We start from the raw sequence: 21,427 nt of genomic DNA on the forward strand, positions 1-21,427 counted from the left end.
GGTCCAAGGGCCGCAGACAGTTTGTGAGACGACCCCCAAACTCTGAATTCAAGCCACAGTTCACAGTGAAGACAGTGAAGCATGGTGGTGCAAGCATCATGATATGGGCATGTTTCTCCTACTATGGTATTGGGCCTATATATCGCATACCAGGTATCATGGATCAGTTTGGATATGTCAAAATACTTGAAGAGGTCATGTTGCCTTATGCTGAAGAGGACATGCCCTTGAAATGGGTGTTTCAACAAGACAATGACCCCAAGCACACTAATAGTAAGTCCCTTCAGCTGCTCCCTTGTTTGCACTCGGGGTCACCACAGCAAATCCAAGGTGGATCTGCATGTTGATTTGGCACAGGTTTTACGCCGGATGCCCTTCCTGACGCAACTCCACATTACATGGAGAAATGTGGCAGGGGTGGGATTTGAACCCAGAACCTTCCGAACTGAAACCAAGCGCAAAATCTTGGTTCCAAACCAACAAAATTAATGCCTCGCAGATGTGAAGAAATCATGAAAAACTGTGGTTATACAACTAAATACTAGTTTAGTGATTCACAGGATTGATAAAAAACCAGTTTGAACATAATAGTTTTGAGTTTGTAGCGTCAACAGCAGATGCTACTATTACTTGTGAACACCCCCTTTTCTACTTTTTTTTACTAATAGCCCAATTTCATAGCCTTAAGAGTGTGCATATCATGAATGCTTGGTCTTGTTGGATTTGTGAGAATCTACTGAATCTACTGGTACCTTGTTTCCCATGTAACAATAAGAAATATACTCAAAACCTGGATTAATCTTTTTAGTCACATAGCAATACTATTATTCTGAACACTACTGTAGGTACACCAGCTTCCACCTCTGCTGTGTGTCTCATCACTCTAAAGCAGGTGAGGTGCTGCTCTCAGCTGGGTTTCTTGCCAGTAACGTCATACTATGCTAAGCTACGGCTAAGCACCAGGATTCCACTGTTAAAGCCTGTAAAGGTTAGCAGCCGGTTGCCAGTGCTATATAAATATATACCCTAAGCTGTGCAGGGACGAGCTGCAGCTCACTGTGTGCTTTCATTGTATGTACATGTGAGTCAGCCCGATCTGCCCGCCAAAGCCAGACACCATCCAATCTTGTTGGTTGGGATTGAGAATTCTTCGACATGGCAGTAAGTGATCACATTCCCAAAATCATGGGGGTCCAGTAGTGCAGTGCCAATCTGAAGGGTATTCCCTTTTCAAATCCATTTTCCTTGCACATTGTGGAAGGAAACTGCTTCAAAGCAGGAACAGACGTGTAGTAAGGGGTGACATTTTAAAACCTTCATTTTGCACAGTATGTACTGCATTTTTAATTATCATCTGACATCTGAAGGACACAGATGTCCTATCTGTAAAGCACAGCTCTGCTATCCTTGCCCGGGACATGTTCTCTTGCACATTATTCCTTGTAATTTCCCATCCAGGCATTTGGCTGGAGACCTCGGTTTCCATATCATGGTGTTGTTTAGTTAGTATTTGTCTAAGCAGGTTTACGGTCAGCTTTGTTTGTCTTTCACAATTAAAGTCAATCATAATCTCATTTATTCACCATTTTTTTAACATGTATGTTTGTGCTTTGCAGCCCAAGAAAGCCATTATCATGCATCCAGCTGCATCTGGCAATTTAGTACGCCATTAGACAAGTTTATACTGTCTTAATCCTATTTATGTAGTAATGGGACACACTGCAGGCCGGAGATTGAGTGATTTAACAAAACATAAAAAAAGAAGCTACTGACAGGCACTTCACCCACCCATCTCTGTATTTAAAACTTAGTTCTTTACAATGAACTCACATTTATTTTCAGATTTTTTTTTTTTCTACTAGAAGTATATATTTGTGTGGATGTAGAAATACTTTGTTGCATTAATGCCTGTGCACTGTCAGCAGATAGAAAGGTGCTGTGAGTCAGCTGGTGTAACAAGATTAGAGACTCAACATATCTGAGTATGTTTACTGTGCAATCTCAAGATGACTTCTTCCACTGTACTGTAAAAAATACAAGCCTAAGTTGATTACAGAGTGTCTAACAAATAAAGAGTATTTACTTTTACTTGTGGAATATATGGAGTAAGTTGTTCACAAACGTGTTATGGTAAAATGGTAATGGATTCTTCCTCGTAAGCAAGTTTTCGCCTCCAGTGGTCTGGTTTCATTGCCAACAAACTTATTTAAACTTGTGACAAGCTACACAATGGTCTTATTTTAATTTTATGATTCCATTACTGGTAATCATGTAGTTATACTTTTCATTTAATTTTCACTCTCTTTAGCTTTCAAAACTGGTTTCATCATGTTTGTGTTTTCTATGTATTTTATAGTATTGTTGTTGTTTATAAAGCAAAAAACACCTGGAAAACACCTTACAAATAAAGTTATTATTATTATTATTTGTATTATTATTATTATTATTATTATTATAGACACCAAGTAAACCATTTTATGACACTTTGTTAAACACTGAATAACTAGAAGGGAAAACAAAACTGGTCATGATCATGATTCAGGTCAGCACGGTGGCTTAGTGGTTAGGGCACTGTTGCCTCACAGCAAAAGGTCATGGGATCGATTCCCACCTGTGGCCTTTCTGTGTGGAGTTTGCATGTTTTCCCCATGTTTGTGTCCAAAGACATGCAGGTTAGGTGAACTGGAAACTTAAACTGTCCATACACAGTAAATTTTGCAGAGTAAAATATACTCTGCCAGGATAACATTTGGTCCCAGTCCAAATAGAGTTAAATATATTCTATCACAGTGTAAAATCAACTCCATGATGCTGTGAATGACTCTTACTGGTGTAGAAAAACTTGATTTGACAAGATGGTACAGCTGATTTCACTCTATAACAGAGTGTATTTTACTCTATTTAGAATGGGACCAAAAGTCACCCCAGCAGAGTATATTTTACTCTGCAAAATTTACTCTGTACACAGCAAAATCAACAGTGTTAAATTAACACTGACAGTGTCTGTATGGGTTCACACTGTTTGTTTGTACTTATAATAAGACGTTACAAAGCTAAAATATATCTGTTAACATAAAAAAAAGTCTTCTGCTGAGGAGTGTGACATGCCTTTCATGGGACTATGGACGTAAATTATATTTCCAGAGATTTAAGGAGGTCAACAAACAGTGAGTCTATGAACATTGAACACACGAACACAAACACACGCACACATACATATGCACTAGACAGACTGACCGCTGAGCTCCAGTGGCTGCTCTGGTCAATAAAAGTGCTCTGCTCTAAAACAGACAGTAATCTGCATTGTATTTTAATTTTAGCCAGGAATTTTAACGTGGCATCAAAGTGACTGTGTAGCCACATCCACATTCAAGCAGAAATGATTTATTTCAAAATCCAGTAACAAAACAAAAAACAAAGAAAAAGATGCATATTACCCCCATTTCTGCACAGATTGCATCCAGGTATTCACTTTTGTAGATCACGATGTGTCACTACATCCATTTTTTACCTATTTATTTATTTACTAATTTTCAAATATTTTCCAGATTGGTAAAATTGCTACTACCACAGATTACACACTATGGCATGCCCCAATTAGGTATTCAGTTGTATTTTTTGCCACTAAAGGTGCCAGATATCAGTAATGCTTTAGCCTGCATGTATGTTTGATGATATTATTTTAATAGGACTGTGCTTTATTTAATGAAAGTTTTTTTTGAAAATGCTGACAAATGATGAATCTAGCAATATTGACAAAAGTTTTAAAATGTCTGAAATGATTATCTGAAACTGCACAAAAACTGGATAAGTTCTTTGCTGGCCCATCCAGCAAATTTCATGAAAATCACTTCATAAATTTCAGAAATAAAAACAACAGACCTGAAAACATTATAAGTAATATTGTAATAAGTGAAGTAATCCTACCAGCACACTGGTATGAAAGAGCTGAAAATTCTGCTGATGATATTCTTCACAGCAAAAGCAAACAACATTGATTTCTGGTCACAGTTCAGATTGGAGCTTGAAGGACTTGTACTCTCTGTCCGTCAGGTCCACAAGTTCAACAAGGAAGACCGATGCAGCGGAGACCATTCTCACTCAGGTAACTTAGTGCACCATACGTGGGCAGAAAATTACTTTAAATTGTATTTTACTATCTATACCAGTGATTATGGAGACGGACTTTGTGAAGATTAGCTTTAATGTAGGGGTGTATCAATGTGTCGCAAATTGTGATAATTGTATCGTGAAGCCTGTATTGAATCGTATTTTTAAAAAAAAAAATAGTATTATGATTCAAAAAGTCAAGTACTGCACGGAGGAAATATTGAAAAAAGAATTCTTCCTGGAGAATCATCAATGATTTATAAAATATACAAACATAACATCAATGATTACAATTTATACTACAGAATTTTTATTTAAGTTAAAACATTCACCAGATTACTTTCTACATAATTAGTGGGAAAAGTGATGTAATTATGTATCGTGATATGTATCGAATCGTGATAGGTGTGTCATGATATGTATGGTATCATTACACCCCTAATTTCTGTTTTTTGAATAAAATTCAGAATATAAGTACAAAAAAATGCATATTTATCAGATATGTGCACACCGGTCTTATGCACATCAGTACGTAATGTATTTTCCAGAGTACATCACTGGGGTTTGTTTGTTTGTTTGTTTTACTAGTTTGGGAGATCCTGCAACTTATACTCCAGAAAAATCATGTGTTAATGATTAAAAATAATTATTGTAGCAACTGGGCTTTCAAATTAATCAAATCACTAAACAAAAAAAGTCCAGTAATATAAGAATAAATGCTAATAAAAAGAGCAATCCGAGATTTCTGACATCCACCAATCCAGATCTGGATCACCTCCAAAATTCAGTGGCATCTTCTTTGCCCTAATATCTATCAGCGGTGAGAATACATGAGGTAGTTTTGACGTAATCCTTCAAAGCCTATATAAAGTGAAATCCTGAGCCAGAATCCAGATCCGGATGTGGATGAAATAAAAACTGCACTACAACAATGCACAAAAATATCAAATTCCCACATCTCTAAAATAGCCATCTATCTACCACAGCCAGTGGAAGCAGGGGTGTCCCCTTGTCCTTCTCCAGCCACACCACCCAACACTCAGGCACCTATGTGCTGGATCATGCCCAGAGAAACACACTGCATGGCCAATCGTCTCCTGAAATAACTGCTCATTTGACACAAAGTCATTCCATTCATATCAAGGACCTTCCGAAGAGACCTAGTACCAAAGACATCACCTATAGAGTAAGACAGGAAGCACCAGGACCCTAAAGACTTGGACCTTTATTCTCATATAAAGATATCAGCATCAGCAAAGACATTTGTGCAGTGACCTCATGATTCCATAAGATCTCTTGACCTCAAAGGTTGAAGAACCAAACAGACATGAATGTCTCTCCCAATAAGCAAACGTCTCCACACTTTCACGGCACATGTAGCTGTCTTGTGATTTTTCCCATCTTTATCATTCCACGCATGTGATGGACGTCTACTGATCATCACTCTCCCCGTCCTCCACAGAGTGCAATTCACTACGTCACAGGGACCGGAGGAAAGATTCACTTGATGCCAGATCCCTCAGCTCTCACAGCAGTGATGGTAAGATGGTTTGAAAGGCTTTATCATCTATGTCAAAGAACGACGCTCCTATTTCTGTTGTTTTACAGCAAAGATAAGCAGCTGAGGCAGAAAATAAGCACAGACTAAGAGATCATTTAGACCACTGTGCAGCGCATGAGAATAAAGCCAGATCATAGAATAAGCAAGCTCGAACAAAAGAACGGGGTGATGCTGGACACGGCACAGCAGCCAGTGAGTCAGGCTGTGTTATGTTAGCTACTTAAACTGAAGAGCTCCTCGGAGAGGTGATGTGGGCTGATGACATTCCGTGCCGCCCTCTTCAGCTCACTGTGACGCAGCTGCTGCTATTTTCAGGTATCTTCAGAAGAGTGCTGCTCTTCTCCTTTCTGCAATCGGAGCACTTTATCTCTTCTAACTACGCAGCTCATCATCATGCTCATTATATTTTCATTCATCTCTCTTCTACCTTTACCCATAGTCCTATTTTTTTGTTTTTGCTCTTTTGTGCATTAATGATATATATATATATATATATGCATCCCGTCTTTTGGTCTTTTCGTTCATCTCTTTGTAACGGAGTAACGGCATTAGAGAAGACAGCTGCGCCTACGTATATATTTGGAATTTGGCAATATGTTTGTTATTTTAGCTGCCAGATCAAATTAAAACTGAAAGACAATAATAATACGAGCTCAGAGTGCAGACAGGCAGCTTTAACTCCACAGTAATTATGTTCATGTGTGATGAATGGGAGTAGGACTTGCAGCATTTTGTGTGTGGTCCCTAATTTTTTTTACACCACATAAAGATGTGCACGCAGGAAAATAATTCCGGTCCAATGTTGTCAGTGAGAGATAATTAAATGACACGTTATAATGTTTGATCTTTGTAAGTGCAACCCCTCCCAAACCACTTTATGAATTTGAAAGAGACCTCACACACTGGCAGCACATCAGGTGAAGATCAGCATGAAGGATGTCCTTAAGGGGACTTAGTTAGACTGTTGTTGTTTTTTAAATTTATGCCAGTTACACACAAGAACAGACATTGACCTATTTGTTAATTCAGGTATTTCATTACAAGACTAGTACGGTGTAGCAGGTGGTGTGATTTTGTGAGCTTGCTCATAGATCTCTATGGGATCAAAAGTAAATGTACAGTTGGCTACTGAGCTGTTTCACAACAAGGTGTGTTATTTCCTCATTATGTCATTGACAAGTCACATAAAAGGTGTCACGCTAATTTCAACATCTGGTGGAGTTGAGTTAAACCAAGCTTTAAAGGACATGTCTCACGTTTTTAATGTCCCAGTTAGTAAGACAACATAAAAGTACTCATGAATGTAAGTGTCTCTGCGCACATGTGCTAATAATTACTGATCTCTGATCTATTATAGTCCTCTCACTCTGAGCGTTAGCAGGTGCATTTCCGGAAAATGTCTCATACGGCAATTCTCTGCAGTAACTGACAGACAGAGGGAAACAAACCTGCTCTGTCTGAAAACGAAGCTTCTGAGCTGCCGTTCGAAAGTGATGGCTTGGATTTACAGAGAGGAGACGACCCGCTTCACCCTGTAACTATTAACTTTTTCAGAGTGTTGGATTTTGGATCTTAAAGTGTGGTGACGTGCTGTTTGTGTGGATGCTAGTTTACTGAAGCTGATGTGAACGTGGGACATCTGACACTGTTTTTAACAGACTGCCTGGACATGGAGATGGATTTGTCACATTGGAAAAAGTCAGAGTACATTATTTCTAGGAGCTCATGGACATTATTTTACGTGCCACTATCGAGAGAGAGGCAGAGCTGCAGCCGGCAATCTCACACTCACACACGTTTCTTTAATTGTGTGAAGTTTTCATTTGGAAATTAATCCACAATGCGACGGTGAGTGTGGCATGTTCCCCTTTTGTGTTTTGTGGCTAGATTTCTTTCTCTTTTTTTTACTGTGAAAGAGTATAAATTTGGAGCTGAAATGTGTGTATGTGTGCTGCGAAGCTTGCTGTGTGTGTGAGCGTGCGCTGTGCAGCTGACGAGACACTCATTCTCCCCCAGCAGCAGATGTATTGTTTTAGATTTTATTGATATCAACACTCATAAATAATTGTGCACAAAGCTGGTCCTGGAGTAGAGATGGTGATTGACAGGCTGTTTATGAAGGTGCACAGAAACCTTCATAAACCTGCAGCTTTTACTGTGAACTGCATCAAAATTAACAGTTTTCACTTAAAAACGAGTCATCATAACACAACATCACACTTATGTCAACTTTGGAATTAATCTGTGCCCCTGTTCTTAACGTTATCAGCTACATTCCATTGTAGTGCACGCTGGGACGCTTCTAATTGTGACATCACTTGTCGGAAACACTCAAGTACTCCTGAGTATTTTGTTTTTGGACGTTGCCGTAGCTGTTTGTTGCAAATGCCGTATTCTTTGAAACCAGCCATGGAAGTGCACAAAGTGGATCATCACATGATCACTAACAGCCTAAATCTAAATTGTTATGATTTTAGTGCGACATGTCCTTTAAGTCATGAATGTGGATGACACTGAATGGTGAATATGCAGATGACACAACTATTATTGGTTTGATCTCTTCTCATGATGACTCTTTGTATAGATCTGAAGTGCAAAACGTGGTTTCCTGGAGCGAGGAAAACAATTTGAAGTTAAACACTGCAAAAACTTTTGAGTTGGTTGTTGATTTCAGTAAAAATAGATCTTATGCTCCCATCATATTAAATGGCGCTGAGGTGAAAACAGTTGAAAACTGTAAATTTCTGGGATCGTTTTTATCTGATGACTTGAGCTGGAATTATAACACCAACGGAATTGTTAAAAAGTCTCGACAACGGCTTTTTTTTCTGCGTAAACTGAAAGAATTTACTCTGAACAAGAATATTCTCTTAAATTTTTATCACAGCTGCATTGAAAGTCTTCTTACAAATGCTATAACTGCATGGTTTGGAAATGCCACTGCTAAAGAAAGGAAGGCTTTGAATGGAGTGGTTCGTTCAGCCAGTAGAACTATTGGTGTGGAACTGTCTGTCCTGGAGGACATTTACAAAAAAAGGCTTAAGTTCCGGTCTTTGGCTATTACTAAAGATCTCCTGCATCCTGCCAGGGACCTGTTTGAGCTTCATCCTTCGGGTAGGCGCTATCGGTCTATTAAATGTGGGACATCACGTTATAGAAAAAGTTTCTTCCCACAAGCCGTATAATCAACACTCTGATTAGTTTTAAATGTATCTTAAATTATTTTGTGGCTTTGTCGTTTTTATGGCATTTTTTATGTTCTTTTATGTCTTTTTATTGTTTGTGTATGTCTTGCTAGTGCACTTTTGAGCTCCTTGCACCATTTTTCCAATGTGGTTTTAATACTGCAAATGGCAAATAAAATTGAACTTGAACTTGAATCTGTGTAGAGCAGGCCAGCTTAAAGGGGAGACACCAAGATCATCAAGTTTCAGTGGCTGTGTTTGAGAACAGAGGATACCTTCTTAAAAAACAGGCTCATGGCATCTAAGCTTGAGTTTGCCGTGTGTCTTCAGACCAACTCAAGCTGTGACTGAAACTGTAGCTGGTGAAGCAGCATGCAAACATTTTACATACAAAGTCTCTCCAATCACAGCCAGTACAACGTGTAACTCCATCAGACCTGCCATGGGGCACCTTGGTTGCTTCCATCATAAATAATATCATCTCTCAGTCAATTACTCATTTTCTAATCATCATATTGCATCCAATGTTCTGATTTCCAGCTCCCAGTTTGCAGAACAGAAGATATTCTTCCGTCGCCAGGATTCACTCCATGACAATTGAAGCTCCCATCACCAAGGTACCACATGCTGCACTCGGCACACTTGTAACTGAAACATATTATCTCTCACGTCTCACATACCAGAATATATCAAACACCGGGGACTTTTGTGTTGTACTTCGGAAAAATCTGATCTTTTGCGTTGCCATCGATTGACGTCATCAAATCACAAACCGAGTTTTCCAACAGTAACATGAAAAAGATCTTCATTTTGTACCTTGCTGATGAGCTGTTTTTTGAATAACATGCTGACAAAACAGTAAAAGTTGGTGATTGCATTTCTTCTCAAGTACCACAGTACGTCCAGTACTACAAACGGGTGTATTGGTATGTGCTCAAGTCTCTGTCCATTCTTGTACTTTCATAGCTGTATCACCAGCCTCTTCAGCTCCAACCACAAATTTATTCTCAATAGCAGCGGCCAATAGAGGCTACAGCACTTCTAAACAAAGGCAAATCCCCCCAAAAAACACCTTCAGGAGTTCTGCAACAGGTCCTGTGCACCAGCAACATTTCCTGTATGTTCATTTTGTGAATTGTTTTGTAGTTTGTGTCTGTAGCATGGCGCAAGCAGAGGGTCACCCCTTTGAGTCTGGTCTCCTTGAGGTTTCTTCCTCAAAGGGAGTTTTTCCTTCCCACTGTTGCTCTGGGGGTTAGTAAGGTTAGACCTTACTTGTGTGACGCGCCTTGAGGTGACCTTGTTATGATTTGGTGCTATATAAATGAAAATAAGTTGAAGTTGAAGGTTGCTGCATCAAAAAACATCTTGCAAATCGAGAAAACACTTTGAAACTTAGAACACAAATATAAGCTACAGCACATGCAACTATTTTATTTGATATGTCTGCTGCAACTTCACACAATACAGATACAAAAACAGAGATATTGCAAATAACCACAACAAACCAGAAGTACTAAGAACACAAAAAGGGCTTTCTGCCTGCAGGCTGTTTACTGAGTCCTGTGTTCTACTAATAAACATATGAACAATGCCGTCTCATTACTGAAGTGTGGATGGTGATTCATTCCACTCATTTCTTGTTCAGTGAGTTGCCTTTTAAGTGCAAGTAAAATGATATTTTTAAGATACTGAGAAATAATGCCTGTGAGCATGAAGACAATAAGGGCTACAGCAGATAGACAGAGCATCAACTAGAGCAACGTGCACGTAGAGCACCAAACTGACAACACCACAAAAAACTTTAAGTGCATGAACTAAATGCATCTTCCTGACATTTGATCACATGTAATTTTGCTTATGAAAAGCCACTTCTAACAGAACTTTCACCTTGAAAATTTTTTCAAGGTAAAATTTTTGTGGAATTGGAAATTCGTGTTGGCAGAGGTTTATATCATTATATCTCTGCTATGCATAATGTGCCGTTGCTTTTTGACACTTGGCTTCCGACTGATAACTGGAAGACCAACAGACATAAAATTGAAACCTCCATCCAATTTTGGTGCAGCAGGTGAATCCATAACAGAAAAGTGAGAGTGATTGAGGCACTTTTGTTTGAGATATAATGCAAAATGTACACCAAATGGGCTTTTTCAATATTAAATTCAAATGTCCACGAAATCCACAATCCGGATTAGATCCACATCAAACTTTGTCAAGTGACATTGAGTGTCAGTCTGCACCTCAACGTCAAATATGAGAGTGAAGCTTTAGTACAACAATCATTTCCACATAAATTCAGCATTATTTTGTAATGAAAGATGGTGGACAGATCAGAGCACAGCAGACGTCTGATGTGCTGCTGCGCCTATGTCATTTTGGTGCGTCAGCAGTGAAATGAGGCGATTATCGCCTCGTTTCTGTTTAAAACTGACTTTAGAATGATTTAAGAGGTTTTACTTTATCATCTGATGGTTAATAATCACATTACTCCCTTTGATCGCTTTGGGTGTAGAAAGTCAGACTTAGACGAGCTGCTGTGGTCCCAAATGATGCATGTGCAGTGAAGGCAGGGTGGACCAATTTTTTGGGGGGGGGCAATTCAGTCAGCAGCCCTGGATCAAACTTTGTCAGTTGATAAAGGATACCATCCTACATAACGCCTTCAAATATGAAAGCAATCTGATCCTTTTGACAGAGGTATGATTTTTCAGTGTTAAAGATAGGGATTGTTCCAATATTCCAAGATTTTTCCTGCCTTTGATCTTTGACCTATGACCCTGAAAATTGAATCAGTTCTTGCCTAACAGGATAAGAATCCTCTGGAAAATTTTGCAAAAATTGTGGGCTCCAGACCGTTCACAAACAAACAGGGGCGAAAACATAACGTAATAAGGATGAGTAATAAGGAAGGAAGGAAGGAAGGAAGGAAGAGTAATAAGGAGGTGGTCACCTTGTTTCAGCACATCAAATGCTTTCAAATATTGGTAGAAAACATTCACAACTTGATCCCAATCTGCTCCAAAATATAATGTTTCTTTTTTCAGAAGGTTTGGAATGATCAGGTTAAATATCAGACATTTTTCACAAGAACAGATTGAGGCGAAGCTGGATCGAAGCAAATATAAATGTCAAACTGACTGACTTTGTTGCTGCATGCACACCCGAAATGTCCTGCTATTGAAAAGGGAGATTTAATACGTTGTTTCGCCACAAACAAAATCTCTCTCATGTCACATGCACAGTTCTGTGACATGCACACAGACAGACGTGCTGTGTTGCAAAGGGCTCTTTGCGTGTTTGTTTGAACATCATCCAAAATGAAGACTTCTCTTTTTTGTCTTTCCCAGGTGATCAATATCATCAATACCGCCCAGGAGAGCAGTCCGGTGTCGGTGGCCGAGGCTCTGGAACGGGTGCTGGAGATCCTCAGAACCACCGAGCTCTACTCCCCTCAACTCGCCTCCAAAGAGGACGACCCCCATACCAACGACCTGGTCGGGGGGCTCATGAGTGTAAGACACCCGATGCTTCAGACAGTTTTCATTATTTTTTAGAAAAATGTTCTTGCTTCTTGCATATAAATCTGAACATGTTTACATGTTGAACCATGAAAAAAAATGCAGCTTCTCAAACCAAATCAGGTGCATGTTCTTAGAGCTCCACACAGAATCTTTATTTGTTATTTTATTTATAAGTATGAGGTGAATCACTGCAGAATAAAGACAAAGCTGACTGCACATTTGCAGATACATCAGCTGCAGAACCATTCAGCAGTGACAACAACTGAATGTAAATTACATTTATTACTTTTTAAATGCAGCTTAAAGCTACAGTGTGGCAGTTGACTGTGAGGCAGTCGGAGTCCGTGGACATTTTTAAGTCAAGACTGAAAACCTATTTTTATTCTATTTCTTATGAATAGTTTTTATTTTTATCTGTTTTATTCTTTTACTTCTGTTTTTATTGATGTATTTGAATTTTTTTATTCATTTTTTAATTATTTATTAAATTTTATGTTGCCTTGTTTTATGTAAGGTGCCTTGAGACAGCTTTTGCTGTGATTTGGCGCATTATAAGCTAATTAAATTAAATTAAATTAGTGTGTCGGATTTATGGGTATTTATTTGCAGAAATGGAATATACCATCTGTCCATTACCTGCAGCAATGAATCAGTGTGTTTTCATACGTTTAGAATGAGTCATTCAAACCAACATGGATACATTGATACATGAATAGCCCCCAACCCCAGAATATTTAGAGCAGAATCCTGCAAATGCTGATATAAGCATCAAATTCAGCACAAATAAAGACATTACTCTTTTGAACAAAATGATTGGCCACTTGAATTTTCAATAGGCGGCCAGGTAGAGGTCAACTGAAGAATTACACAGGGGTCAAAACTAAAAGATGCTCCAATCATATTGAAAACTATACCACATTATTTGTCTGATAAAGATTCTAAAAGGGTATAGTTTGGACAATCTGTGACTGAATGTTATGGGGTAAAGACATTAAGAGTGGTGACAAAGGTCAGTTTCAGTTTGCTGCTTACTCATGTTGTGAAGATGTTGGGTTATTGACAAGTTATTTGTCGCTCATGTTTAAAGGAAGCAAATCTCCTGTTTTTATGCTTTTTAAAAAATTATTATTTTCCTTCTCCTCCAGGATGGGCTACGCAGACTCTCTGGGAATGAGTACGTCTTCTCCAAAAGTATGTCAAGCACCACTCATCACTGCTTACATCATCATTTATAATATAAACGGAGGAGAAACTGAAGAAAAAAGCAATACAGAGTGCAACGACTCGTAGATTCTCCTGGAGGGATGAACATGTGGGGTAGCTTGCAAAAGTTTGGGACTCCTTGGGCTTTTACACGTGAAAATATTCATGTTAATTAAAAATAATCTGATTGTAGTTACAAAACTGAGAGAGGGAGATATGGAACAAGACAAAGAAAGAGCCATCATCAGAGAGACAACTCACAAATAATGACTCAATACAGTTATGTAACTGACGAACAAAATACAATAGTTAAGAGTAATAACAATTGTTGTGTTGAAATAGCAAGTTTTAAGAATAAGAATGCACAACAAGGAAAAAGTAAAAACAGCTCTGGCAAAGCTTACACTCTAAAAAGATAAAGATAAGCCTTCTGGAGCTTTGAATATCATTTCAGTTTATGTCAAAGAGATGTTTAATGTCAACATTTTGATCAAACAGGAGACCTCTCTGTGACTCCTATGGATAAATGAGAACATGAGAAGGTGATTCCCATCTGCAAATCTTTCTGAATCCCAACGGTTCTTTGTTTAAACAGCTTTTTAATCAGTTTCGTAATGTATCAGACAGTGACGGGTCAAAGTCCAGGCTTGACAAACTGTGACCCTTCGACTGGGTGTTGGCACGGTACACAGAACATAAGGAACCATGGTCGGCCGAGTCATTCATTATTAATCTGTCAAATCCCGCCCCTTTTAAGGTCAGCTGACCTTGAACCCACATGGTGTCCGTCTGTGTTCTAGATATGAGCCAGAGCCAGCTGGCCATCCCAGTAAATCTGAGCGATGTCCCGCCATCCATCGCGGAGATGCTGAATGATGAGGAATGCTGGGATTTCAACATCCTGGATCTGGAGGCAGCGACACACAAGAGGTATGAACGGGAAGGAAAAGAGAGAGAATGTAAAACTGATGGTTTAGGCTTATTGTTTAGAAAATGCAAATAAATCATCAAGGTGATCAATTAAAAAGATTACTTCTTCAAGTGACAGGGGAGCAGTTTGTTGGCACTGTGACATTAGTCTTCTTTTGCATCCTGACAATAAGTGATTGTCTTCCTGCCGTCAACAATTGAGATGTCTCTCTTGTAAATAACCAAGGGAGCAAAGTTTTAGTTTTGTTGTCTTCATGAAAAACACAACATATATAGAAAGAAACAAAAAAGGAATGAAAGCATCAGAATTAGTTTTTCTTAAATGTGTGAATTTCGTCCAGGGCTTCTTTTCAGGCTGTGTTGATTTTTTTTTTTCTGCCCTGTGCAGCACTTGCGCCGCAAGCATCCGAGTTGTGTCTGTCCGTCCTTAAATCAGTTCATCTGTCCGTCCGTCCATCCATCTGTTCGGCTGCAATTCATTTGCCGCAACGTAGGTCGGCACCTATTGCTCGTAGAAACTTCATATTTGATGGGTACATGCCTTGGAGGAGTACTTCGCATGGGTTCAAAGGCTAGTGACCTTGACCTACTTTTCAAGGTCACCAGTGTCAAACTGTCAAATCCTTTGTCACAACGTAGGTCGGCACCTTTTGCTTGTAGAAACTTCATATTTGGTGGGTACATGCCTTGGAGGATGCCTACATGCCTATCATGCCTATTTCTCCATGACGTTTTGGCGCCATCTGCTGTCTGCAAGTTACAATTTGCCACATTCTACCACTTTATTTACAAACACAGGGCTTGACAATAAGGCAATTTATGCACTGGCCCGCAGGGCCAGTAGAATCTGAAAGTTACTGGCCCGGATGAAAATATCACTGGCCCATACTTTCACGCCTGTGCCGAACCGGGGGGTAACTGATAAGAATTTTTTAAATCAACACTCAGACATTAGAATTGGGTTTCCTTAATGTAAAAACACTTGAAAACAAACACAAAATTCTTATACTACATGATAAAAACCTTAAAGTGAGTAAACCTTGAAAAAAATGTCGGTAGGTAACTGATAGGAATTTTTTCAACACTCAGACATTAATACAAAAATAAATTTATTTCTTGATCATTTACAAAATTAATATGTTAAATTTCATAAACCAAGTTCCCTTGCTAATGTTGTCACCGTGGGGTTTCCACAAGGGCATACTGATTAGACTTTTAAACTGGCGTATGAAATCATACCACATTGTCTACCAGGACATGGGATATTTATACTTACTTGTTAGCATATTCTGGCATGGCCCTACAAGTTCCACAGAAGACAACCTCACTCTCCTCATCACGCTCCAGCCATGGCCGTCTTTTCTTCCAGGAAGTTTGCCAAGTTTTCCTCACCCTTTTCTTCTCATATTCAGCATCAGCAGCCTTCCTCTTCTGTGCTTGTTTTGAGGGTGATAGCTGTTCTTTCCTTTGCTTTCCTGGTTTCTGCCCAGGGGCAGGAGGTTTCAAGAAATTCGTAATATTCACTGCGCTCGATCTTGCTTAAGCGAAAATGACGCGTCGATGTTGAAGCGAAATTTGCGCCACATCAGAAGATGCGCCTGCAGACGAAGTTTGTCTGCACTTCATTGCCGAAGTGGTGCAACATGTCCTGTCTCTGGTAGCAGCCTGTGAGCAGGACGTATGTCTCTTTTGTCCTTTATTTCACAACTATGACAAGAGTTTTTGGAGGAGCAGCAGCCCCACAGCAGCGGGAGCGGAGTTTCTTTTTCTTTTTTTTTTAATTGTTTACATGTGCGCGCGTGAACGGGACAGTTGGTCCTCAAGTTGGGTCCTGCAGAGGCAGAAGGACCGCTGAAAACAGCCATCATCCAGACGCAGCTCCTGCAGCAAATAATGATACTGCCTGAATTGGGAACGTCTCATGACGTTTGTCAGCTTTCCACAACAACTCGCTCCATGTGATCAAGGTCCGTCATGTTAACTTGACTGACAACCGGAGCCGGCGAGCTGAATGGAAGCTCCTCCTATTTGATGACGCACCGGGGCGAATTTTCGCAGCAAAAGCAGAACGACACACCGGGTGAAGGAGGCGCGTCCGTTGCCACGCGACCCCCGTGAATTTGTAGCATCTGATCGCGCCCGGTGTGAACGCGGCATTAGACTAATAAATCTGCCCAAAGCAATTTTAATTCTTACTGGCCCATACGGGCCAGTGAAATATGAACTTCACTGGCCCGTGGTGGCCCGGAACATGTAAAAAAGGCCGCCGGGCCATCGGACCAGTGCTATTGTGGAGCCCAGAAACATGACAACAAATAGCTCCTGGAAATATACACAACTAATTTGTTTTGTTTGCTCAACTACCAACAGTTCTTCACGATATTAAGACGTTCCAGGCTTTTTAATGCCATTTAATATTTTACTTTATAACTGATTAAGTACATCCACCAAAGACTGATTGTTTTCATTGCAGTTCACTTGTTGGTTAATTAGATTTTCAGCAGAGTATCTCCAAATGATGAGTACATTTGAATGAAAGAAGCTGCAATATTAAGGAGTACTTCACATGGGTTGGAAGGCCGTTTCAAGGTCACCAGTGGTTGCATTTGTTTTGAAGGCTGGCGACCGTGACCGACTTTTTATGGTCACTGTTTGTCACATCCGCTAAATAAATATTATGCCAATCTCCAATTTTTTCATTGTATATCCCAGTTTACATCAAACACATAAGGCTTAAACCAAATACCCACCCTATACAAGTACATATTACTGCACTTTGCAAGGAAAATAATATTGCGTGCGGGGCATTTCATGATGAATGTTTCTAGTTTGCATTTGCCTGAGTTGATTGGGCAGTTTTGTGGGATACTGAGAATTCAATATCCCTTATGACTGGACGTCATAAGCCACACTGACACTGCATGAATTTGATCCACGCTCTGCCACACATTCTTACGTGCCAATGAGTAAACTTGTTGTAAACTGTATGTGAGTTGTGTGCGGCTGTGTGCCAGGGGGCAAAGAAAATTTTGAAAAGTTCAAAATTTCTGGCACGCATTAATTTCATGAACTAGTCCTGAACATTGCGCAATCTATTCGCAAAACACTGCTTGTCACTGAGTGTCACTGTGCGCAGGGCATCTGAACCTGAAATCAGATTATGATGAGATGTTACATCTATAATAAACATAACTTTACAGATGCATTATCTAACTCATAAGAAGGAATAACAACACAACTGTTTTATCAATCCATTACAATTACCTTTGAGACAAGATTCCAAATGCACCACACGATGCGCACGAGACAACCTGCAGCTGGAGATAATTTCTCTGTGATTCTAGGAGTGATGAAAGATGGTTTCATCAGCCAAGTTCTGAGAGAAAATGCGTCATCGGCTACGAAATGTTTATTTGATATACCCTCGCATCAAACCGGACAAAGCGTGGAAGGAATATGCGGGACACACTGGCACGATGACTTGCACAGCAGCGCGGGGATCAAATTCTTGCAAGTGTCAAGGTGCCCATAGGCAGCTTACACAGGTGCTGTCAGTGTGGGCGTGGAAGCAGAGTCTATGATTTCTTCACAGTGAACTCTGAAGCCACTCTGGGTTGTATTCTTGCTTGCAATGACTGGGTTTTGGGTACAGTTGTGCAGTCCAATGATTTGGGTGACCTTAATGTTGAAGAGCCAGGCTTTTAATGACCTTCTGGACTCAGTCATTAAAACAGAGCTTATGTGTCAAACATTTTGACAGACTTACTCATCTCAGCAGTGATGTTTATGTCTCCAGCAGCTCTGTCTATAATGTCAAAAGACAGGTAGAAAGAATTATTGAAGTTATGAGGTTTTTCGGAAGAGGCCCAAGTCTTTAGATTCATAGAGCTTCTGGTCTTGGTGTTTGGTTTTGAAAGGTGGACGTTAACCACTGGACTTAAAGTGACAACTGGACGTCTTTGGTGTTAGGTCACGCCAGAGAATCATTGAGGTCCAGCGGTTATTGTGTTTTGTGTCAAAGCAGACACAAGCAGAAGCAGAACACTTGCACTGTGAAGGAACAGTAACACTGACACTACGGCCGTGTGGCACACGTTCCTGAGCATGATCCACCACGCCAGTGCCTCAGTGTTGAGGACTCCAACAACTGAACAGACATGTGTTACCTGCTTCAGCAGATATCTGAGGTATTACTTTCAGGAGGGTCAAAAACACAGGAGTCCAATCAGTGTGCTTCTCTCTACAAAACTCCAGGCTAAGTATCAGTACACTGTAACACATTGTCTTTTCCAGCTGTCAGTAGTACTTTTCCTGTGGTCAGCAGATGATTCTCTGCAGTCGCTGGAACTTTCCCCAGAGACATTCGAAAGACATGACTTGATAATCTCTCAGGAACACAGCAGATGGATAAATTATGTTCAAGTCAAAAACACAAGGGGAGCCAAAAATAGTAATGTTGGAGGGATTTAATACATCCAGTGCAAAGGTCAGTATCAAAATAGCAGTCCAAAAAAATAACTAAGTTTCCTTGAGATGGTAGGCAACTTCAAAAACTCAAGAAGCACTGCAAAAGTCAAAACACGAGAGTCTCCGTAACACTTATAATACTCACTTGAAACACTGGGAAACTAACTAATGTGTCCTTGAGATGTAAAACAAAACTCAGATGCAAAAAAATATCAAGCAAAATTCAATAGCAACAGGCGATCTAAAAATATTGGCAACAGTATCAGTGGATGTTAAACAAAAACTCAGAAGTCACAATACTTAGCCAAGGTCAAACACAGAAGTAACTGGAACAATATGATGTTTATGTAGGGATACACACAGGAAAACTGGGAGATATACACACTAGAGATTACACAGAGGAATTCTCACTAACAGCCACTTTTAACAGCCACTCTGCAATTAAAGGCACAAGCACTGATACCTAGCAGAATGAAGGAATAAACCTTCACATATGTGTAGTGACACATATGAAAACCACAACAGCAAATCATAACAAAGGGCCAAAATAAAAAAAAAAGGAACTAATATGAAACTGAGATCACCAAGGGGACATGGAAAGAAATACTAAGGACACAAAGAAGAAAGACACAAATGTGAAACAATAACGCAAAAGCAGCAGAGTGTATGAAACAAAATGTACAACTGAAGAGACACCAGCACATTGTGCCCTGTGGAATAAAGAACATGATAACTAGAGATTGTGGTGGGAGCAAGAGAGAGAGCATAGGAAATGCAGAACAATAAACCCTGACACGGAGAATGATGCAGGAGTGAAGGAAGGACAACAAAACCATAAAGAGAAACCACGAGGCTGCTCTGAGCGAAAATGCACAACCAGAAATCCACACCCAGAAAGGGCTGCACAAAGTGCAATGGGAAAGAAACAGCAAAGAGACACAAATAGTTCTCTGAGGGTAGAAAAACAACCAGAAAACATTAGATCAGTGTGAGGACGAAAGCAAGTTAGCACAGAGAGATAACGATCGATAACATGTACAGTAGTGTTCAGAATAATAGTAGTGCTATGTGACTAAAAAGGTACCAGTAGATTCAGTAGATTCTCACAAATCCAACAAGACCAAGCATTCATGATATGCACACTCTTAAGGCTATGAAATTGGGCTATTAGTAAAAAAAGTAGAAAAGGGGGTGTTCACAATAATAGTAGTGTGGCATTCAGTCAGTGAGTTCGTCAATTTTGTGGAACAAACAGGTGTGAATCAGGTGTCCTCTATTTAAGGATGAAGCCAGCACCTGTTGAACATGCTTTTCTCTTTGAAAGCCTGAGGAAAATGGGACGTTCAAGACATTGTTCAGAAGAACAGCGTAGTTTGATTAAAAAGTTGATTGGAGAGGGGAAAACTTATACGCAGGTGCAAAAAATTATAGGCTGTTCATCTACAATGATCTCCAATGCTTTAAAATGGACAAAAAAAACAGAGACGCGTGGAAGAAAACGGAAAACAACCATCAAAATGGATAGAAAAATAACCAGAATGGCAGAGGCTCACCCATTGATCAGCTCCAGGATGATCAATGACAGTCTGGAGTTACCTGTAAGTGCTGTGACAGTTAGAAGACACCTGTGTGAAGCTAACTTATTTGCAAGAATCCCCCACAAAGTCCCTCTGTTAAATAAAAGACATGTGCAGAAGAGGTTACAATTTGCCAAAGAACACATCAACTGACCCAAAGAAAAATGGAGGAATATTTTGTGGACTGCTGAGAGTAAAATTGTTCTTTTTGGGTCCAAGGGCCGCAGACAGTTTGTGAGACAACCCCCAAACTCTGAATTCAAGCCACAGTTCACAGTGAGGACAGTGAAGCATGGTGGTGCAAGCATCATGATATGGGCATGTTTCTCCTACAATGGTGTTGGGCCTATATATCGCATACCAGGTATCATGGATCAGTTTGGATATGTCAAAATACTTGAAGAGGTCATGTTGCCTTATGCTGAAGAGGACATGCCCTTGAAATGGGTGTTTCAACAAGACAATGACCCCAAGCACACTAGTAAACCAGCAAAATCTTGGTTCCAAACCAACAAAATTAATGCCTCGCAGATGTGAAGAAATCATGAAAAACTGTGGTTATACAATACTAGTTTAGTGATTCATAGGATTGCTAAAACAGCAGTTTGAACATAACAGTTTTGAGTTTGTAGCATCAACAGCAGATGCTACTATTATTGTGAACACCCCATTTTCTACTTTTTTTTACTAATAGCCCAATTTCATAGCCTTAAGAGTGTGCATATCATGAATGCTTGGTCTTGTTGGATTTGTGAGAATCTACTGAATCTACTGGTACCTTGTTTCCCATGTAACAATAAGAAATATACTCAAAACCTGGATTAATCTTTTTAGTCACATAGCAATACTATTATTCTGAACACTACTGTACCT

The 21,427-nt window shown here is 39.7% G+C and overlaps 1 protein-coding gene across 1 annotated transcript in view; it reads left to right on the plus strand.

Annotated features, from left to right (window-relative positions):
* Positions 1 to 21,427, plus strand: part of pde8b (phosphodiesterase 8B) — a 155,077-nt gene that overhangs the window by 105,356 nt on the left and 28,294 nt on the right. The window contains 6 exon segments of the mRNA XM_034192259.1: positions 4,054 to 4,105; positions 5,573 to 5,650; positions 9,397 to 9,473; positions 12,204 to 12,368; positions 13,523 to 13,568; positions 14,381 to 14,510. Of these exon segments, the coding sequence (XP_034048150.1) occupies positions 4,054 to 4,105; positions 5,573 to 5,650; positions 9,397 to 9,473; positions 12,204 to 12,368; positions 13,523 to 13,568; positions 14,381 to 14,510 (548 nt within the window).

Source organism: Thalassophryne amazonica, chromosome 17 (assembly GCF_902500255.1).
Source record: "Thalassophryne amazonica chromosome 17, fThaAma1.1, whole genome shotgun sequence".
Taxonomy (NCBI): domain Eukaryota; kingdom Metazoa; phylum Chordata; class Actinopteri; order Batrachoidiformes; family Batrachoididae; genus Thalassophryne; species Thalassophryne amazonica.